The sequence below is a fragment of the Carcharodon carcharias genome, chromosome 1, assembly GCF_017639515.1.
Source record: "Carcharodon carcharias isolate sCarCar2 chromosome 1, sCarCar2.pri, whole genome shotgun sequence".
In the NCBI taxonomy this organism is placed as follows: Eukaryota; Metazoa; Chordata; class Chondrichthyes; order Lamniformes; family Lamnidae; genus Carcharodon; species Carcharodon carcharias.
Window position 1 is genome coordinate 104,636,560 of NC_054467.1, and position 20,887 is coordinate 104,657,446.

At 44.4% G+C, this 20,887-nt stretch overlaps 1 protein-coding gene across 6 annotated transcripts in view; it reads right to left on the reverse strand.

The window, feature by feature from the left end:
• klhl8 (kelch-like family member 8) overlaps positions 1 to 20,887 on the reverse strand; it is a 59,203-nt gene that overhangs the window by 14,909 nt on the left and 23,407 nt on the right. For all 6 annotated transcript variants that reach the window (XR_005946465.1, XM_041215651.1, XM_041215834.1 and 3 more), the window contains 4 exons: positions 13,886 to 14,072; positions 3,102 to 3,245; positions 2,907 to 3,018; positions 1,159 to 1,327 (listed from right to left, as the gene is read on the reverse strand). Coding sequence is in view for 5 of the 6 variants with exons in the window: in XM_041215651.1 (XP_041071585.1) it covers positions 1,159 to 1,327; positions 2,907 to 3,018; positions 3,102 to 3,245; positions 13,886 to 14,072 (612 nt within the window). In the remaining variant the exon portion in view is untranslated. The remainder of the gene's footprint in view (positions 1 to 1,158; positions 1,328 to 2,906; positions 3,019 to 3,101; positions 3,246 to 13,885; positions 14,073 to 20,887) is intronic.

The window sequence follows — 20,887 nt, forward strand, 5'->3', positions numbered from 1 at the left end:
TATCAGATCTCAAAGCAGCCACCCATTGCTGTCATCCTCACCCTTAAATCAATTGCCCTCACCTGACAGATCTGGCCCAATACTCCATTCAGAATCTGCACAAGTTATTTGCATTGGGAAGAAAACTGGAATGCTGCAGGGGCAGAGGTTAATTGTTCAGCTTTAAATTCATACTCCCTGTACACAGCCTTTCCTACTTTTCCCAGTTATTGGTTGATTTTACCATTACTGTTGCCATATTTCCTAGGTGCTCTCCACTGGAGTTTGCCTGAGGTGCACAAGCTCAAATTTCCTCTTTTCTCCTTGGTTACTAACAGCAGTGCTAGGGACAGCACCCCTCAGTTTGGGAAGACCAATGGACATTCCAGTGGTAACCTGCAACCTCATTAAGAGTTCCCTTTAAATAACATCATACAATGAATTCAAATGCTTGGGTTCCTTTTACAAAGCATTTTGCTCAACTAGTTCACGCCAGTGACTATCCTCCATGTATGCATCCACCAACATTTCTTCATCTAATCCCATCAATATATATTCCTTGTGTTTAGCTAGTTTCCCCTCTAATGTATCTGTGTTGTCCGCCTCAATCCTGTGATAACAAGTGCCACATTCTAACCAAGCTCTGGGTACAGAGGTTTCTTCTGAATTCTCTATTGGATTTATTAGCAACTCTCTTATATTTATGGCCCTAAGTATTGGTTTCACTCTTCATATTTTCTAGGTTTCTTCTGCCATACCTTCCCATAATCTAAAAGTCCTCTATTCAGTCTTCTCTTTTCTAAAGAAAAAAGAGCCCCAGCCTGTTTAATCTTCCCTGATAGGTATAATCTATTTTTAAACACATTCTCCAGTCCTATATTCTTTGAATAATATGGAGACCAAAACTTTTCACAGTACTCTTAAGTGTGGTCTAACCAAGGTTCTAAATTTAACAAAATATCTGTTTTTCAAATCTATGCCTCTCAAAAGGAACCCAAGAGTTTTTTTTAAATTTATACCTTTAGAATTCATATTTATGACATGTCAATGGATACCAGAAAGTGCCTTCATTGCGCCATGGTGTGCTATGGATGTCAATTATTAAATTGTTTTAATAATCTTCTTAAAATGTTCAGAAATAAAGGTAACTTCCTAGTTAAGAAATGATGCAGTACTTGCCCTGAGTGCAACGGAACCTACACCACCCCTTGGTGTGTTCATTGCTGCCACGGTGCTCCACAGGTCCGAGTCAATGTCATATCTCTCAACATCACTAAAGCATGTATGGTCATCCAGACCGCCTATGGCATAAATTGGACCCCCAAGTGAAGCCAGAGAAATACCCCTCCTGTAGAAAATAAAATCACATTATCAGAATCGCATCAAGTTATTCATAAATTATAAAGACATACACTAAAAAACTTTGAACAAGTTATAATTTGTGTTCTTTATTCAACTTCAGAAAAGAGTACACCTACAAATTCCACTAGAGCAGGAAAAATAATATGTGGTGAAGGCGACAGCAACTTGGAGGTAGATATGTAAACACAATTGGCTAATGCAAGTAATCTCAACTGCCTGTGATTACATTTCATCAGACAGCTAATTATGTGGTCACTGGCTGGCAAATAGTAAATTATAAAAATATCTGGAAAAATTCATTAGGTCCGGCAGCATCTACGGAGAGGAACACAGTTAACGTTTAGAGTCCGATACGGACTCTAAACGTTAACTGTGTTCTCCGTAGATGCTGCCAGACCTAATGAATTTTTCCAGGTATTTTTATTTTTGTTTTGGATTTCCAGCATCCACAGTTTTTTGCTTTTAAAATAGTAAATTATTTCATTCTCCAGCACGATTAGCCTGTCCACCAGGAGGAGTGTGAACAAAGAGTGCAAATGAAGAAATTAAAATTCTGAAAGCAAAAGCCCAACTTATCATTTTGCAGAAAGTCTATTTTAAAACAGAAGTGAAAGGGCAAAACAGTATTCAAACCTGATGGAAAAGGACTTTTCTTTCACCAGAACTTATAACTCATGGATTTCTGAATATTTCACTCAATCTTTTATCTGTTTATTGTATAATGCCATTGACTTTTCACTTGCTGCCTTGCAAATTACTTTGATCAACTGAAACATCATAAGCTGGCATTTGGACAGGCCAATTGGCTAGTTTGTCACCAAGGGAATTAAACTTCCACGTTAAAATATGGTTTTAAGTCATCTTACAGTGGTTATAGTGTTGTGGTAGTAGTGCTAGAAGAATTTATATAGCGCCTTCGCCATAGAAAACGTCTGAAGCTGCTCCACACCGATGTGAGGAAAATGGACACAAGCTCAAAGAAATAATTAGGAAGGATGACCAAGAGCTTGACAATGAAGTGACTTTTAAAGGACGGTCTTGAAAAGTGGGGATGGAGGTGAAGAGGAATGGAATTCCAATGTGTGGGATGTAGGCAGTTGAAGACGGTCACCAAAAGGTAAGGTGAAGGAAGGAAGTGGCCAGGAACAGAGATTGAAGAGAAAGGTTTGTAGCACTGCAGGTGATTAGAGGTAGGGAATGGCCTTCGAGGATTTAAAGACAGAGGCAAAAATTTAAAATTAAATTTCTAAAGTACAGGGGACCAGGAGCCAATGTAGGTCAGCAATGAAAGGTGAGCTGGGCTTAGTGCAGGATAGGATACAGGTAGCAGATGCACTGGAACCAGCTGGGTGTTCCCAAGACTCCATGAACTCACCCACTCGTGTCTCCTTGCTTCCTCTTCTAAATCACTGAAGTGATTGCTTCAATTTGTCATAACAAGAAACACAGTGTCAAGATTTGAAGGGACCAGCATTTTACAGCATAGGTTGGAGATTCAGATTATTGTACCAAAATCAAGCCAAAGCACCCAGAAATTAAATGCATCCATTTAAAGATAACTCTACCTTTTAGTGTTCATGGAAGCTTTCATCATCCATTTGTTTGTCAGTGGATCAAATACTTCCATGCTGCCTAAATGCTCATTTCCATCATGCCCTCCAACTGCATAGATTTTCCCTGTGGTTCAACAAAGTAAAAATAATTAGAAATGAAACCAGTTTATCAAACATAAATGGAATATTCTTTAAATTATTATTCACCATCCGCTGAGATTACTCCAACGTGTCGCCTCCGGCTGTTCATTTCCGGTGCAAAGAACCAGCTGTTTTTACTAATTGAGTAGCACTCGATACTACGGAATGGATCACCTGCTCCTCCTCTGCCACCAACACAGAACAAGACACCTGCAGCAAGTAGATTAAAGATAGGTACTGAATTTAAATATAAAAAACTTTTAGTTGATCAACAAACAAAATAAATGTTTAACACAAATCCCAAAATGGAGTAATTATAGGTGCTGCAAATAGATTCTTATCCCCTTTCATTGGCGTTTTTACAGTATTTGTGCCAGAGAAAGCATAAATAAGTTAAGAAACGTAAAAATTTGATGATGTATTATGCAAGATATTGTTTCATTTCCCAGGTCATACCACCAGAAACCTGATCAAGGTTGTAACAATAGAGATTGACTTTTATAAGATAAAGGCAAAATACTGTGGATGCTGGAAATCTGAAACAAAAACAAAAAATGCTGGAAAAACTCAGCAGGCCTGACAGCATCGGAGAAAGACAGAGTTAACGTTTCAAGTCCGTATGACTCTACTTCAGAGTTAAAGGGAAGTAGAAATGGGGTGAAATATATACTGTTTAAGGGAGGTGGAACAGGTGAAGCTGGATAGAAGGCCAGCGATAGGTGGAGAAAAAGGGGAGATTGCAAAAGATGTCATAAATAAAAGGTCAAAGGGGTGTTGATGATGGTGGTACTGGCTAAAGCGGGTGCTAATGGTGATATTAAGAGTGGAAAGCAGAATGTCATAATGGCAGGACTAGGGTAAGCACTCTGGAAAGTGACAGATGGCCCTAGTCGGGGTGGGGTGGGGGGAAAAAGATCGAAAAGGATAAAAGCTGGGGATAAAACAATGAATAAAAATGGAAATAAATTTAAAAAATAATGAAAATAAGTGAGGGAAAAATAAAATATAATAAATAAACAATTTGAAATTAAAAATGAATATAGAGAAGGGGGGGATCAAAAAGGGGTGGAGATGGAGGAGAGAGTTCATGGCCTGAGGTTGTTGAACTCGATGTTAAGTCCCTAAGGCTGTAAAGTGCCTAATCGGAAGATGAGTTGCTGTTCCTCCAGTTTGCGTTGAGCTTCATTGGAACATTGCAGCAGGCCAAGGACGGACATGTGGGCATGAGAGCAGGGTGGTGTGTTGAAATGGCAAGCGACAAGGAGGTCTGGGTCATGCTTGCGGACAGGCTGAAGGTGTTCCGCAAAGTGGTCACCCAGTCTGCATTTGGTCTCTTCAACATAGAGGAGACCGCATTGGGAGCAGCGAATGCAGTAGACTAAATTGAGGGAAGTACCAGTGTTGAAAAGAGTGTTAGGGCCCTTGGATGGTGAGGGGTTGGTTTGGGGGGTGGGGGGGGGGGGGGGGGGGGGGGGGGGAAGAGAGAGAGAGAGAGATAGATAAAGGGGCAGGTGTTGCACCTTCTGCGATTGCATAGGAAGGTGCCGTGGCCCAGAGGGGGTTGAAAGGAAGATGTGTTTTGTGGTGACATCATGCTGAAGCTGGCGAAAATGGCAGAGGAACGTAAGCTTCAACAACTCATTGATACCAATGCCCATCCAGGACCCTCTACCCCCACCCATCCCTGACCCCTTCCCGTGTATTCACCAAACCCCCTGACCTTCCCCTCTCTGATGCTGAATGTTCAATACTCAGCAAAGGACTCAGTTTCATACTCTTACGCCCTCACCTCAATGAATTCCGGGCTCGTCATGATGCTGAATTCTTCTTCCACCACCTTCATCTCCGTGCTCACTTCTTTGGGCAGGAGCCCTCCCCCGCCCGTTCAACAGATCCTTTCAACCGCCTTCAGTATTCTCCCTCCATCTGGACCACTCCCTCTGGCCTCTTATTCGCCCTTGAACTTTTCATTGATAACTGTCGGCATGACATCGGCAACCTCAATTTCTCTGCTCCTCTCACCCACTCTAACCTGTCTCCTTCTGAACTCGCCACACTCCTTCTCTCAGGTCCAACCCTGACTTTGTTAATCAAACCTGCCAACAAGGGTGGTGCTGTTGTTGTCTGGTGTACTGACCTCCACCTCACAGAAGCTGAGCGCCAATCTCAGACACTTCCTCCTACCACCCCCTGGACCATGACCCCACCACCGAACATCAAGCCATTATTTCCAGGACTGTTAGTGATCTCATCTCCTCTGGAGATCTTCCCTCCACAGCTTCCAACCTCAGTTTTCCAACCTCGGACAGCCCGCTTCTACCTCCTCCCCAAAATCCACAAACAGGACTGTCCCGGTAGACCGATCATGTCAGCCTGTTCCTGCCCCACGGAACTCATTTCTTCCCATCTTGACTCCATTTTCTCTTCCCTTGTCCAGTCTCTTTCCACCTATATCTGCGATTCCTCTGATGCCCTACATCATATCAACAATTTCCAGTTCCCTGGCCCTAACTGCCTCCTCTTCACCACGGACGTCCAATCCCTCTACACCTCCATCCCCCACCAGAATGGTCTGAGGGGCCTCCGCTTATTCCTTGAACAGGGGCCTGAACAATCCCTATCCACCACTACTCTCCTCCATCTAGCTGAACTTGTTCTCTCACCGAACAATTTCTCCTAAAACTGGTCTCACTTCCTCCTGGTTATAGGTACACGCATGGCCCCCAGTTATGCCTGTATCTTTATTGGGTATGTGGAACATTCCTTGTTCCAGTCCTACTCAGGCCCCCTCCCACAACTCTTTTTGTGGTATATTGATGACTGTTTCAGTGCCGCTTCATGCTCTCGTCTGGACTTGGAAAAATTTATCAATTTTGCTTCCAATTTCCACCCCTCCATCAATTTCATACTTCCTTACCCTTCCTTGACACCTCTCTATCTCAATTTCTGGTGATAGACTGTCCACTAATATTCATTATAAGCCCACCACCTCCCACAGCTACTCAACTACAACTCCTCATAACCTGCTTCCTGCAAGGACGCATCCTATTCTCTCAGTTCCTTCGCCTCCGTCGCAACTGATTCAATGATGGCACTTTCCAAAACAGTGCTTCTGAAATGTCTTCCTTCTGAAGTTTCCCACCAACCGTGGTTGACAGGGTCCTCAACCGTGTCCGACCCATCTCCTGCGCCTCTGCCCTCACAACTTCCTCTCTCTCCCAAAACCATGATTGGGTCCCCCTTGTCCTCACTTTACACCCCACCAGCCTCTGCATTCAAAGGATCATCCCACATGATGCCACCACAAAACACATCTTCCCTTTACCACCCCCCTCCGGGACCCTGGTCCACCCCTCCATCACCCCCAACACCTCAACCGCCTCCCACGGCACCTTCCCATGCAACCACAGAAGGTGCAACACCTGCCCCTTTACTTCCCCCCTCCTCACCATCCAAGGGCCCAAACACTCCTTTCAAGTAAAGCAGCGCGACAATTGCATTGCACTCAATTTGGTCACTGCATTTGCTGCTCCCAATGCGGCTCCTCTACATTGGAGGCCCCAAACGCAGACTAGGTGACCGCTTTGCGGAACACCTTCGGTCTGTCCGCAAGCATGACCCAGACCTTCCTGTTGCTTGCCATTTCAACACACCATTCTGCTCTCATGCCCACATGTCTGTCCTTGGCCTGCTGCAATGTTCCAGTGAAGCAAATTGGAGGAACAGCACCTCATCTTCTGATTAGGCACTTTACAGCCTTCCGGACCTAACATCGAGTTCAACAACTTCAGACCATGAACTTTTCTCTATATTCATTTTTAATTATTTATATATTTTATTTCCTCCCCCCACCTATTTTCATTATATATATTTTCAAAATTTATTTCCATTTTTATTCATTGTTTTATTCCCAACTTTTAGCCTTTTCAATCTTTTTTCCCCACCACCATCCCCTCCCCCCACCCCACCCCGACTAGGGCCATCTGTCATGTTCTAGAGTGCTTACCCTGGTCCGGCCATTATCACATTGTGAATTCCACTCTTAATGTCAGCATTAGCACCTCCTTCACCCTGCACCACCATTATTAACAACCCTTTGACCTTTTGTTTATGACATCTTTTGCGATCTCTCTTTTGCTATCGCTGGCCTTCTATCCAACTTCATCTGTTCCACCCCCCCTTAAACAGTATATATTTCACCACAACAAAAACAAAAACAGAATTACCTGGAAAAACTCAGCAGGTCTGGCAGCATCGGCAGAGAAGAAAAGAGTTGACGTTTCGAGTCCTCATGACCCTTCGACAGAACTTGAGTTCGAGTCCAAGAAAGAGTTGAAATATAAGCTGGTTTAAGGTGTGTGTGTGTGGGGGGCGGAGAGAGAGAGAGAGAGAGAGAGAGAGAGGTGGAGTGGGGGTGTGGTTGTAGGGACAAACAAGCAGTGATAGAAGCAGATCATCAAAAGATGTCAACAACAATAGTACAAAAGAACACATAGGTGTTAAAGTTACAAGTTGGTGATATTATCTAAACAAATGTGCTAATTAAGAATGGATGGTAGGGCACTCAAGGTATAGCTCTAGTGGGGGTGGGGAGAGCATAAAAGATGTTTTTTTTATATAATGGAAATAGGTGGGAAAAGGAAAATCTATATAATTTATTGGAAAAAAAAGAAAAGGAAGGGGGAAAACAGAAAGGGGGTGGGGATGGGGGAGGGAGCTCACGACCTAAAGTTGTTGAATTCAATATTCAGTCCGGATGGCTGTAAAGTGCCTAGTCGGAAGATGAGGTGTTGTTCCTCCAGTTTGCGTTGGGCTTCACTGGAACAATGCAACAAGCCAAGGACAGACATGTGGGCAAGAGAGCAGGGTGGAGTGTTAAAATGGCAAGCGACAGGGAGGTTTGGGTCATTCTTACGGACAGACCGCAGGTGTTCTGCAAAGTAGTCGCCCAGTTTACGTTTGGTCTCTCCAATGTAGAGGAGACCACATTGGGAGCAACGAATGCAGTAGACTTAAGTTGGGGGAAATGCAAGTGAAATGCTGCTTCACTTGAAAGGAGTGTTTGGGTCCTTGGACGGTGAGGAGAGAGGAAGTGAAGGGGCAGGTGTTGCATCTTTTGCGTGGGCATGGGGTGGTGCCATAAGAGGGGGTTGAGGAGTAGGGGTTGATGGAGGAGTGGACCAGGGTGTCCCGGAGGGAGCGATCCCTACGGAATGCCAATAGGGGGGGTGAAGGGAAGATGTGTTTGGTGGTGGCATCATGCTGGAGTTGGCGGAAATGGTGGAGGATGATCCTTTGAATGCGGAGGCTGGTGGAGTGATAAGTGAGGACAAGGGGGACCCTATCATGTTTCTGGGAGGGAGGAGAAGGCGTGAGGGCGGATGCGCGGGAATTAGGCCGGACACGGTTGACGGCCCTGTCAACGACCGTGGGTGGAAAACCTCGGTTAAGGAAGAAGGAGGACATGTCAGAGGAACTGTTTTTGAAGGTAGCATCATCGGAACAGATGCGACGGAGGCGAAGGAACTGAGAGAATGGGATGGAGTCCTTACAGGAAGCGGGGTGTGAGGAGCTGTAGTCGAGATAGCTGTGGGAGTCAGTGGGTTTGTAATGGATATTGGTGGACAGTCTATCACCAGAGATTGAGACAGAGAGGTCAAGGAAGGGAAGGGAAGTGTCAGAGATGGACCACGTGAAAATGATGGAGGGGTGGAGATTGGAAGCAAAATTAATAAATTTTTCCATGTCCCGACGAGAGCATGAAGCGGCACCGAAGTAATCATCGATGTACCGGAGAAAGAGTTGTGGAAGGGGGCCGGAGTAGGACTGGAACAAGGAATGTTCCACATACCCCATAAAGAGACAGGCATAGCTGGGGCCCATGCGGGTACCCATAGCCACACCTTTTATTTGGAGGAAGTGAGAGGAGTTGAAGGAGAAATTGTTCAGCATGAGAACAAGTTCAGCCAGACGGAGGAGAGTTGTGGTGGATGGAGATTGTTCGGGCCTCTGTTCGAGGAAGAAGCTAAGGGCCCTCAGACCATCCTGGTGGGGGATGGAGGTGTAGAGGGATTGGACGTCCATGGTGAAGAGGAAGCGGTTGGGGCCAGGGAACTGGAAATTGTTGATGTGACGTAAGGTGTCAGAGGAATCACGGATGTAGGTGGGAAGGGACTGGACAAGGGGAGAGAGAAGGGAGTCAAGATAACGAGAAATGAGTTCTGTGGGGCAGGAGCAAGCTGAGACGATCGGTCTACCGGGGCAGTTCTGTTTGTGGATTTTGGGTAGGAGATAGAAGCGGGCCGTCCGAGGTTGGGCGACTATCAGGTTGGAAGCTGTGGGAGGGAGATCCCCAGAGGAGATGAGGTCAGTGACAGTCCTGGAAACAATGGCTTGATGTTCAGTGGTGGGGTCATGGTCCAGGGAGAGGTAGGAGGAAGTGTCTGCGAGTTGACGCTCAGCCTCCGCGAGGTAGAGGTCAGTGCGCCAGACAACAACAGCACCACCCTTGTCAGCGGGTTTGATGACAATGTCAGGGTTGGATCTGAGAGAATGTTCACCCATTCTAACCTGTCTCTCTCTGAACTTACTGCACTCCATTCTCTCAGGTCCAACCCTGACATTGTCATCAAACCCGCTGACAAGGGTGGTGCTGTTGTTGTCTGGCGCACTGACCTCTACCTCGCGGAGGCTGAGCGTCAACTCGCAGACACTTCCTCCTACCTCTCCCTGGACCATGACCCCACCACTGAACATCAAGCCATTGTTTCCAGGACTGTCACTGACCTCATCTCCTCTGGGGATCTCCCTCCCACAGCTTCCAACCTGATAGTCGCCCAACCTCGGACGGCCCGCTTCTATCTCCTACCCAAAATCCACAAACAGAACTGCCCCGGTAGACCGATCGTCTCAGCTTGCTCCTGCCCCACAGAACTCATTTCTCGTTATCTTGACTCCCTTCTCTCTCCCCTTGTCCAGTCCCTTCCCACCTACATCCGTGATTCCTCTGACACCTTACGTCACATCAACAATTTCCAGTTCCCTGGCCCCAACCGCTTCCTCTTCACCATGGACGTCCAATCCCTCTACACCTCCATCCCCCACCAGGATGGTCTGAGGGCCCTTAGCTTCTTCCTCGAACAGAGGCCCGAACAATCTCCATCCACCACAACTCTCCTCCGTCTGGCTGAACTTGTTCTCATGCTGAACAATTTCTCCTTCAACTCCTCTCACTTCCTCCAAATAAAAGGTGTGGCTATGGGTACCCGCATGGGCCCCAGCTATGCCTGTCTCTTTATGGGGTATGTGGAACATTCCTTGTTCCAGTCCTACTCCGGCCCCCTTCCACAACTCTTTCTCCGGTACATCGATGATTACTTCGGTGCCGCTTCATGCTCTCGTCGGGACATGGAAAAATTTATTAATTTTGCTTCCAATCTCCACCCCTCCATCATTTTCACGTGGTCCATCTCTGACACTTCCCTTCCCTTCCTTGACCTCTCTGTCTCAATCTCTGGTGATAGACTGTCCACCAATATCCATTACAAACCCACTGACTCCCACAGCTATCTCGACTACAGCTCCTCACACCCCGCTTCCTGTAAGGACTCCATCCCATTCTCTCAGTTCCTTCGCCTCCGTCGCATCTGTTCCGATGATGCTACCTTCAAAAACAGTTCCTCTGACATGTCCTCCTTCTTCCTTAACCGAGGTTTTCCACCCACGGTCGTTGACAGGGCCGTCAACCGTGTCCGGCCTAATTCCCGCGCATCCGCCCTCACGCCTTCTCCTCCCTCCCAGAAACATGATAGGGTCCCCCTTGTCCTCACTTATCACTCCACCAGCCTCCGCATTCAAAGGATCATCCTCCACCATTTCCGCCAACTCCAGCATGATGCCACCACCAAACACATCTTCCCTTCACCCCCCCTATTGGCATTCCGTAGGGATCGCTCCCTCCGGGACACCCTGGTCCACTCCTCCATCAACCCCTACTCCTCAACCCCCTCTTATGGCACCACCCCATGCCCACGCAAAAGATGCAACACCTGCCCCTTCACTTCCTCTCTCCTCACCGTCCAAGGACCCAAACACTCCTTTCAAGTGAAGCAGCATTTCACTTGCATTTCCCCCAACTTAAGTCTACTGCATTCGTTGCTCCCAATGTGGTCTCCTCTACATTGGAGAGACCAAACGTAAACTGGGCGACTACTTTGCAGAACACCTGCGGTCTGTCCGTAAGAATGACCCAAACCTCCCTGTCGCTTGCCATTTTAACACTCCACCCTGCTCTCTTGCCCACATGTCTGTCCTTGGCTTGTTGCATTGTTCCAGTGAAGCCCAACGCAAACTGGAGGAACAACACCTCATCTTCCGACTAGGCACTTTACAGCCATCCGGACTGAATATTGAATTCAACAACTTTAGGTCGTGAGCTCCCTCCCCCATCCCCACCCCCTTTCTGTTTCCCCCTTCCTTTTCTTTTTTTTCCAATAAATTATATAAATTTTCCTTTTCCCACCTATTTCCATTATATAAAAAAAACATCTTTTATGCTCTCCCCACCCCCACTAGAGCTATACCTTGAGTGCCCTACCATCCATTCTTAATTAGCACATTCGTTTAGATAATATCACCAACTTTAAATTTAACACCTATGTGTTCTTTTGTACTATTGTTGTTGACATCTTTTGATGATCTGCTTCTATCACTGCTTGCTTGTCCCTACAACCACACCCCCACTCCACCTCTCTCTCTCTCTCCGCCCCCCACACACACACCTTAAACCAGCTTATATTTTAACCCCTTCTTGGACTCGAACTCAGGTTCTGTCGAAGGGTCATGAGGACTCGAAACTTCAACTCTTTTTTTCTCCGCCGATGCTGCCAGACCTGCTGAGTTTTTCCAGGTAATTCTGTTTTTGTTTTTGTTTTGGATTTCCAGCATCCGCAGTTTTTTTGTTTTTATATTTCACATTTCCACTTCCCTATCGCTCTGAAGAGGTCATACGGACTCAAAACGTTAACTCTATCTTTCTCTCCACAGATCTATTAAACGTGCTGAGTTTTTCCAGCGTTTTTTGAGACTGACTTTAATCTGGCCTAAACTCTGTTTTGTACAGGCTACATGGCTTAACTTCAAATTAAAATGAATACATTAACTGGTAGAAACAAATCACCATCCTTTTCAGGCACAGCATAAATTTACATGGTCTTGTTAACTAAGAATATGTGATTTCGATATGTTTATGGCTTTGTCCACTGAAATTGAATTCTTTAAAAGTACTCACACATCTTCAAGGCAAACTACATTAAGAATTGCATTGTTGTACCTACAGCCAATATAAATAATTTAACATAACCTATTTTAAGAAAACAATGCCTCCAGAAAAACTGCAGTTTTCCCCAATTTATCAGAAATTTTGACAGTACTGTAATACTAAAATGGCTGATTAAAAGCTCTCAAATTTCACATGGTGGGAAACGAACTTCAAGAAAACCAAAAAAAAAAGCCTGTAGATTCCTTTGTTTATATGAAGGATAATGATGATCTGGTAAGATACAACCTTGTTCATATGGAAAAATGCATTTTTGCCACAACAACTATTATAACAGTTTCCCTTTTAGAACTATATTTAGTTTGTCTTCTTCTGCCTACACAGTCACAGGCAGTCTGACTTTTTTTTTTACCCCTTTCACCGCTCTTTTCAAGCTGCCATTTTGTAGCCTGGATAAAAACTGCCTACAGTTTATTCCACCATTGTGTCATCACAATGGAGCTCAACTCCACCCAATGTCTACTGGGATCTGCTGTACAATAATCAAAGAGGGACCACAGTTCTATCTTCCCCACCCTAGCCTGATAATGCTGGTATCTACACTCATCTCCAACCTTCCCTTCCTGCTTACAAATTCTCTTGATTAGATTAGATTAGCTAACTCAGCACAAACCAGAGCTAGAACACAGGATCTTCCTGATCTGTATGGCTCAAACGAAACTACGGTTTTAGCCACTGAGCCATCAGATTGCCAAGCGGCTTGAGGAAAAAAAAAGTCCAAAATAGAATGAGAGTCACAAAAGATAATACGGAGAGAGAAAAATCTGGACTTGAATTCCAGAAAAAATTGATACAAGTTTTGCTCATTGTATACGCTCTTCTCATACACTAAATGCTCCCAACCTACATAAACAAAAGCACCACAATAAACCTTTAAACTTAACCATAAAGTTGGCTCCAACACTGCTCCCCCATAAGCCTCATAATAATTTTCACTGACCCCAGGCACAGGACAGCTTCTAGCTACTTGATACCACTCTAATGTACAGCACTTCATTTTTTCTTTTGTGGAAATTTGCAGTTGGAGGCTTCCCACCTTTGTCAAACCTATGCTCTGCCATTGTTCATAAAATGGTCTTGCTATGCATTCATCAATTGATACAGTGCACAAAGATTCCACATTTACAACCTCAATTGCTGTGTGCTGATGTCATACTTGAAGATCGATATAGAACGTATATCAGTGACACAAAACAGACCCTAGCCTAGAGGTCCCGGCAGCCCATTTACCACTCATCAAGCACGTTGCCTCATTTGTTCAAAGGCCTGAATTTTAAACTTATCGTTGTCAGCCCCCTAGCAAGAGTGGAGGGGGAAACATAGGCTGTATACATGAGATGAGTGTTACAGATACTCAATGAAATATTTGAAGGATTCATAGCAGCAACCCTATTAGGCAAAAGGTGAGATTAGCCATTACTGCTCCTGTCAATATAATAAAGAAACAGTTGGAAAGTTTTTCATATTCTCATTAAAATACAGATATTCTAGTCAGATAAATAAAAATTGTTACCAGCAGTGTGTTTTCTTGATGTTGTCCGTATGGAATATTCAAAGTCTGGTACTGGCTTGTTGCTCAGCTGAAGATGGTAGTTTCTAGCTTCATCCAACAGGTCCCTGCATTTCAGATTCTGTCTGATTATGCTCTCTTTAGCCACAACTCCCATGAGAAACTCAACAGGCAACAAAGGCAATCGAACCTGTCAGTAAAGCAGAGATTTATAGAAAACTATCTGCATGTTACTCTATGCTTATACAGTAATTAAGTATTTCAATCTGTACTTGCGTACCTAACAACCACTGCACATCAAAAGTAACTGAATGTGTGAAAAGGTATGTGATGTTGACAATGTGATAAGGTACTAATAGGTTATATTACTTGCAAATTGGTGCAAGAGTTTGTACAGCTGTTACAGAACTTCAACTGGTTTTAACTATTTTGTTTCCCCTAGTGCATGAACACTTGACTATTTAAATTAGAAATAGATTTTATAATGAGTTTCAGAAACCAAAAGGAATATTGCTGTGATGTTGCAAAAAGTAGTGGATTTTGCCCTTTTGAACATAGTCAAAAGGGACCCTTTGTTCCTGCTGTATTTGGCATTGCATAGCCAATTCGGCGTAACGAATAAATACTAAAATATCACAATGAAATTCGACACAGCCTTCATAAGGCTAAAAAAATCCAACTTCAGCATGGATTGAAAGTAAAATGAAGATAAAAGCAGAATTTTTAATACTGAAAATTTTAAATAACAGAAAATGCTGGAAACACAAACAGAAATTAACATTAACATTGATTGGTACGCTTCAACATAACTTACAATTCTCTTCATAAACCATGAAAGTTCTCACATGACAGCTTTCAGAATGTTCCCCATTAATGAAAACACTAAAAAGTGTTCAACAGTAGAGTTTTATGGAGTCAGAACAAATGTGCTATCCTCTATTTACCATTTGACTCATTGCCATCAAACTGGTAGTTTTTCCCCTTTCATACCATACACTGCCTTGAAGTATATTACGTTGAGTGCTTTAATTTATGAAGATTTCTAATGGTATGACATTTCTCAGCTAATATTTCTTCAATTCCAGAGGCAGTATGAACATTTGGACTTTTGAAAAAAAAAGGTTTATTGTAATTCCTATTAATGTGGTTCTCCAGTTTATGATTCCTGTTGGGAAGAACGACCCAAAAAGGTTGAATTCCTGCTGTCGCTGTTATGCTGATTGATCACGAAGGAAGTAATAAAGAAAGACTTGTATTTAGATAGCACCCTTTTATGACCTCAACCTGAGTGGACTTAATAGAGCGGATAACGGGAAGATGCTTCCTCCTGTGGAGAAGACTAGAACTAGTAGACAGCCACAATCTTCTCAAATGGCAGAGCAGGTCCAAAGGACTGAATGGCCTACTCCTGCTCCTAAGTCCTATGTCCCTCAGGATGTCGCAAAATGCTTTACAACCAATTAAGTACTTTTAAAGTGTAGTCGCTGTTGCAATGTAGGTTACATGGGGTATTGGTTAGCTGCCTGGGCACCTTTTGATCCTCCAGGACCCTTTTAGTGCACTGATGCATCTGCGACAGAGTGCCTTAATGAAAGCTGGATAGACCTGCGCTTTTGTAAAGTTTTGAGAACACCTGCCAGAGCACTATGAATTCCTCCTTCTGCCAGGTTCAGGTTACAGGCGACACTCTTTCAGCCACCTCCATCTAGGCTGCTCTTGACTGATGGATAACCTCTGCCTCAAAAAAAAATCACTCGTCTGTGCAGGGCCTCCAAAGCTACTTATCTAAATGAGGCATTTCTGACTTGCCTGCTTACTTCGCCATTTGACCTTTCTTCAATAATAACAGTTTGTAAAAGGTGCTGGCACCAGATAACCACTCCCTCAACCCAGGTGTGCTCCCCAGAAAATCATGGACTGTGCACCAGCAATTTGTGATCTGATCTCTTAGCATGATACAAAGTCAGCTCATTCCACTTCAGGTGTGCACAACAGCCCAGCAAGAGCAGTTTTGCTAGCACTGTATCTAGATTGCCTAATCGGTGCCATCTGTAACTTGCACTCCCTTCCAGAAAGGCTCTGCTCTGGAACATAGCATCACAGAATTTAGTCTCACTGACAGAAAAGAGGATCGAAACAGATGTCAGAAACAGGCTACAACAATTCAACTCTAGACCTATTAAGTGATTCAAGCAGGCATGCCTCAAGATCATGGCAAAGAAACGGAATATACATTTAACTGGAGGCCAGCATGATATAAATTCAGAAATCAGAATTCTCTGCCACATAAAATAAGTTGACAGACAGTTGCATTGTTTACAAAAACAAAAATTGCTGGAAAAACTCAGCAGGTCTGACAGCATTTGTGGAGAGAAAGACAAAGTTAACATGTCAAGGCCGAATGACTTTTCTTCAGAACTAAACAGGAGTAAAAATGTGGTGAAATATATACTGTTTAAGGGGGTTGGGACAAGTGAAGCTGGATAGAAGGCCAGTGATAGGAGGAGGCAAAGGAGAGATTGCAAAAGATATCATAAACAGAAGGAAGGTTGAAGGGGTGTTGATGATGGTGATACTGGCTAAAGGAGGTGCTAATGGTGACATTAAGAGTAGAAAGCAGAATGAGCAAGTGACAGATGGCCTAGTGGGGGTGGGGTGGGGGAACAGTGAGGTATAAAGATCGAAATAGGCTAAAAAGGTGGGGATAAAAAAAAAAAATTTAAACTATTATTTGAAAAAAGGGGATCAAAAAGGGGTGAGGATGGAGGGGAGGGTTGATGATCTGAAGTTGTTGAACACAATGTTAAGTCTGGAGGCTGTAAAGTGCCTAATCGGAAGATGAGGTGCTGCTCTTCCAGTCTGCTTTGAGCTTCACTGGAACATTGCAACAGGTCAAGGACGGACATGTGGGCATGAAAGCAGGATGGGGTGTTGAAATGGCCAGTGACAGGAAGGTCTGAGTCATGCTTGTGGACAGACAGAAGGTGTTCCGCAAAGCAGTCACCCAGTCTGCGTTTGGTCTTTCCGATGTAGAGGAAACCGCATTGGGAGCAGTGAATGCAGTAGACCAAATTGAGGGATGTGCAAGCCAAGAGCTGCTTCACTTGAAAGGAATGTTTGGGCCCTTGGATGGTTGTTTGGGGTGGGGGGGTGGGGGGTAGTAAAAGGGCAAGTGTTGCACCTTCTGTGGTTGCGTGGGAAGGTGCCATGGGAGGGGGTTGAGGTGATGGAGAAGTGGACTAGGGTGTCCCGGAGGGAACGGTCCCTACGGAATGCCGGTGGGTGGAGGATGTGTTTGGTGGTGGCATCATGTAAAGTTGGCGGAAATGGTGGAGGATGATCCTTTGAATGCGGAGGCTGGTAGGGTGAAATGTGAGGACAAGGGGGACCCTATCATGGTTCTGGGAGAGAGAGGAAAGTGTGAGGGCAGAGGCACGGGAGATGGATCGGACACAATCGAGGACCCTGTCAACCACTGTGGGTGGGAAACCTTGGTTAAGGAAGAAGGAAAACATGTCAGAAGCACTGTTTTGGAAAGTGGCGTCATCGGAACCACTGCGACCAAGGCGAAGGAACCAAGAGAACAGGAGTCCTTACGGGAAGCAGGGTGTGAGGAGCTGTAGTCGAGGTAGCTGTGGGAGTCGGTAGGCTTGTAATGAATATTGGTGGACAGTCTATCACCAGAAATTGAAACAGAGATGTCAAGGAAGGGGAGTGTCAGTGATGGACCATGTGAAAGCGATGGAGGGTGGAAACTGGAGGCAAAAATTAATAGAGTTTTCCAGGTTCAGATGAGAGCGTGAAGCGACACTGAAACAGTATTTTTCCCACCTATTTTTTATTATTTTTAAAATTTATTTCCATTAGCCTATGTCGATCTTTCTCCCCCCCCATACGGTAGCCGCCCCCCAACCCACCCCACTCCCACTAGGGCCATCTGTCACTTGCTCATTCTGCTTTCTACTCTTAATGTCACCATTAGCGCCTCCTTTAGGCAGTATCACCACCACCAACATCCCTTCGGCCTTTTGTTTATGACATCTTTTGCAATCTCTCCTTTGCCTCCACCTATCAATGGCCTTCTATCCAGCTTCACCTGCCCCACCCCCCTTAAACAGTATAAATTTCACCACATTTTTACTTCTCTTTAGTCCTGATGAAGAGTCATACGGACTCGAAACATTAACTCTGTCTTGCTTTCCACAGATGCTGTTGGACCTGCTGAGTTTTTCCAGCAATTTTTGTTTTTACTTCAGATTTCCAGCATTCACAGTATTTTGCTTTTATCTTAGGTGCATTGTTTAGCTTTCTAATGGCATCAAATGCTATAACAGTGAAACAGCCTTTTTAATTCAAGTAGGTATGCACATTAGAGGCAGGGCACGAATAGCAACATGAACAACATTCATTTTCCCTTAGTAAGTAAAAATTTCAAACTAAGGAATTCTTTCATACTCAGCTAATATAAAGAACTATACATTAATAATTAATGAACAACAAAAACCCTTTTGCAGAGTAGTCACGATATGAATGTCAAGAGTCAAAGCTTAGTGCCTCCAAAGTTGACAGGCAATCTTCTAACAACAAAAAGTGAGAGGGCTGCATGAAACAAATGGAAGTAACTGATAAAACAATTTTGCCCGCAGAGTTTGGCTTTTTTTTTTGAAAGGTTAGATACTTTTGCATACATGGAAAACACAACCAACTGGATAGAGGGAAAAAGCAGTGCTACCATTTTTTTTCCCCCATTGTCCAGCTAAACTCTACATGGTATCACCATAGACAATCCTATGATTTGAAGTAAAACCACATGACAAAACATAAATGAAAACAGTATATGCTGGAAATATTCAGGAGGTCAGGCAACATCTGTGGAGAGAGAAAGAGAGTTAATGTTTCAGGTCAAGACCTTTCGTCAGGAGCTGAAAGAAGGTAGAAATGTAACAAATTTTGAGCAAGTGAAAGGAGGAAAGGGGAGAAAGCAAAAGGGGAGTTCTGTGACAGGGTAGAGGGTGGGAAAAAACTGATAAAAGATTCCATGGAACAAAGGCAATGGTAGTGGCAACAGCTGTAATAAAGAAACGAAAGATTTGTCCAGACTGGGTGTGAATGGCAGAATAATGAACAGCTGTGCCCAAAAACCAAAACATGAAAACAAGATTTAGGCCAGAACATGCAAGAAAGAAGAAACAAAATAGAGGGGCAGAGTGTGCAGTCTAAGATTGCTGAACTCCAGAAAGCTACAAAGTGCCTAAAATTGAAAAATGAGGTGCTGTGCCTCAAGCTTGGGTTGAAAAGAACATCTGTGATGCAAGTTTACAGCTCAAAATTCTTGGGCACTTGCTCTGTTCTGAAGAAGAGTCACATTGGACTTGAAACGTTAACTGTTTCTCTCTCCACAGATGCTGCCAAATCTGCTCAGTTTTTCCAGCATTTTGTTCATATTTATAGTGCGGCTTCAGAGTGGCACCATTCCAGTCTGTTGGGGAAGGAGGCAGAAAACATACGTGAACAGAGTTAACATCGAGTCAAATATGACTCTTCTTCAGAGCTGAAGGAGCGTAGGAATGTGAGCGTTTTATGCTGTTGAAAGGGGGGAGGAGAGGATGAGAGGGAAAGAGGAGGATGAAGAACAATAGGGGAAGTCTGGGATAGGGTGGATTAAATGACAAAATGTCATGAAACAGAAGGTTGTAGTAAAGAAATAAAGCACTTATCCAGAGTGAGTGCAAATGGCAGAATAATGAACAGCTCTGATGAAAGCAAAAACATGAAAAACAAGGTTCAGAACAACAAAAAAAAAACAGAATCCAAATGGGGGACAGAGTTCATGGTTTGAAATTGCTCAACTCCATGTTGAGTCCAGAAGGCTGTAAAGTGACTAATCGAAAGATGAGGTGCTCTTCCTCAAGCTTGTGCCCAAATTCAATGAAACACTACAGCAGGTCAACGACAGAAATGTGAGCATGAGAGCGAGGTGGAGAATTAAAATGGAAAACAACCAGAAGGTTGGGGTCATGCGTGTAGACAGAGGTAGAGGTGTTCTGCAAGGCAGTCACCCAATCTGCGTTTGGTCTCCCCAATATAGAGGAAACCACTTTGTAAGCAGTGAATACAGTACACTAAACCAAGAGAAGTGCTACATGGAAATTACTGTTTCACCTGGAAGGAGAAGAAAGCAGGGTAAAAGAACAGATGTTACAGCTCCTGCGACTGCATGGGAAGGTGCTCTAGAAAGGGGGTGAGGTATTGGTGGCAACTGAGGAAAGGACCAGGATGTCGCACAGGGAACAGTTCCTTCAGAATAATTAGGTGGGAGGGGGGTGTGCTTAGTGCTAGCATCGTGGTGAAGAGTGGTGGATATGGCAGAGGATGATCCTTTGAATGTGGAGGCCGATGGGGTGGAAACTAAGGACTAGGGGGCACTATCATAGTTCTGTGAGGGAGAGGGAAGGGACGAGAGTACTTTACTGATGATGGGGCGGGGGGGTGGTGGATCTTCAGTTGAGGAAAAATGAAGACATGTCAGAAGCACTGTTGTGGAAGGTTACATCTTCAGAACAGATGCAATGGAGAAACTGGGCGAATGGAGTCCTTAGAGGAGGCAGGGTGTGAGGAAGTGTAGTCGAGGTAGCTGTGGGAGTCGGCAGGCTTATAACGAATATTAGTAGACAGCCTATCCACAGAAACAGAGGCAGAGAAGTCGAGGAAGGGGAAGGAAGTGTCGGGGGCAAACCATGGGAAGGTAAGAGAAGGATGAAAATTGGAAGGCAAAGTTGATGAGCTTTTCCCAGTTCTGGGTGAGAGCAAGAAGTGGCACCGATACAGTTATTCATGTACCGGAAAGAGAGTTGGGGACCCCCTCCCCCAACCAGAGGAGGACTGGGACAAGGAATGTTCCATATACCCAACAAAAAGACAGGTATAACTGGGATCCATGTGGGTGCCCAAAGCAACACCTTTCATTTGGAAAGAGAAAGGGTTCAATGAGAGAACAAGTTCAGC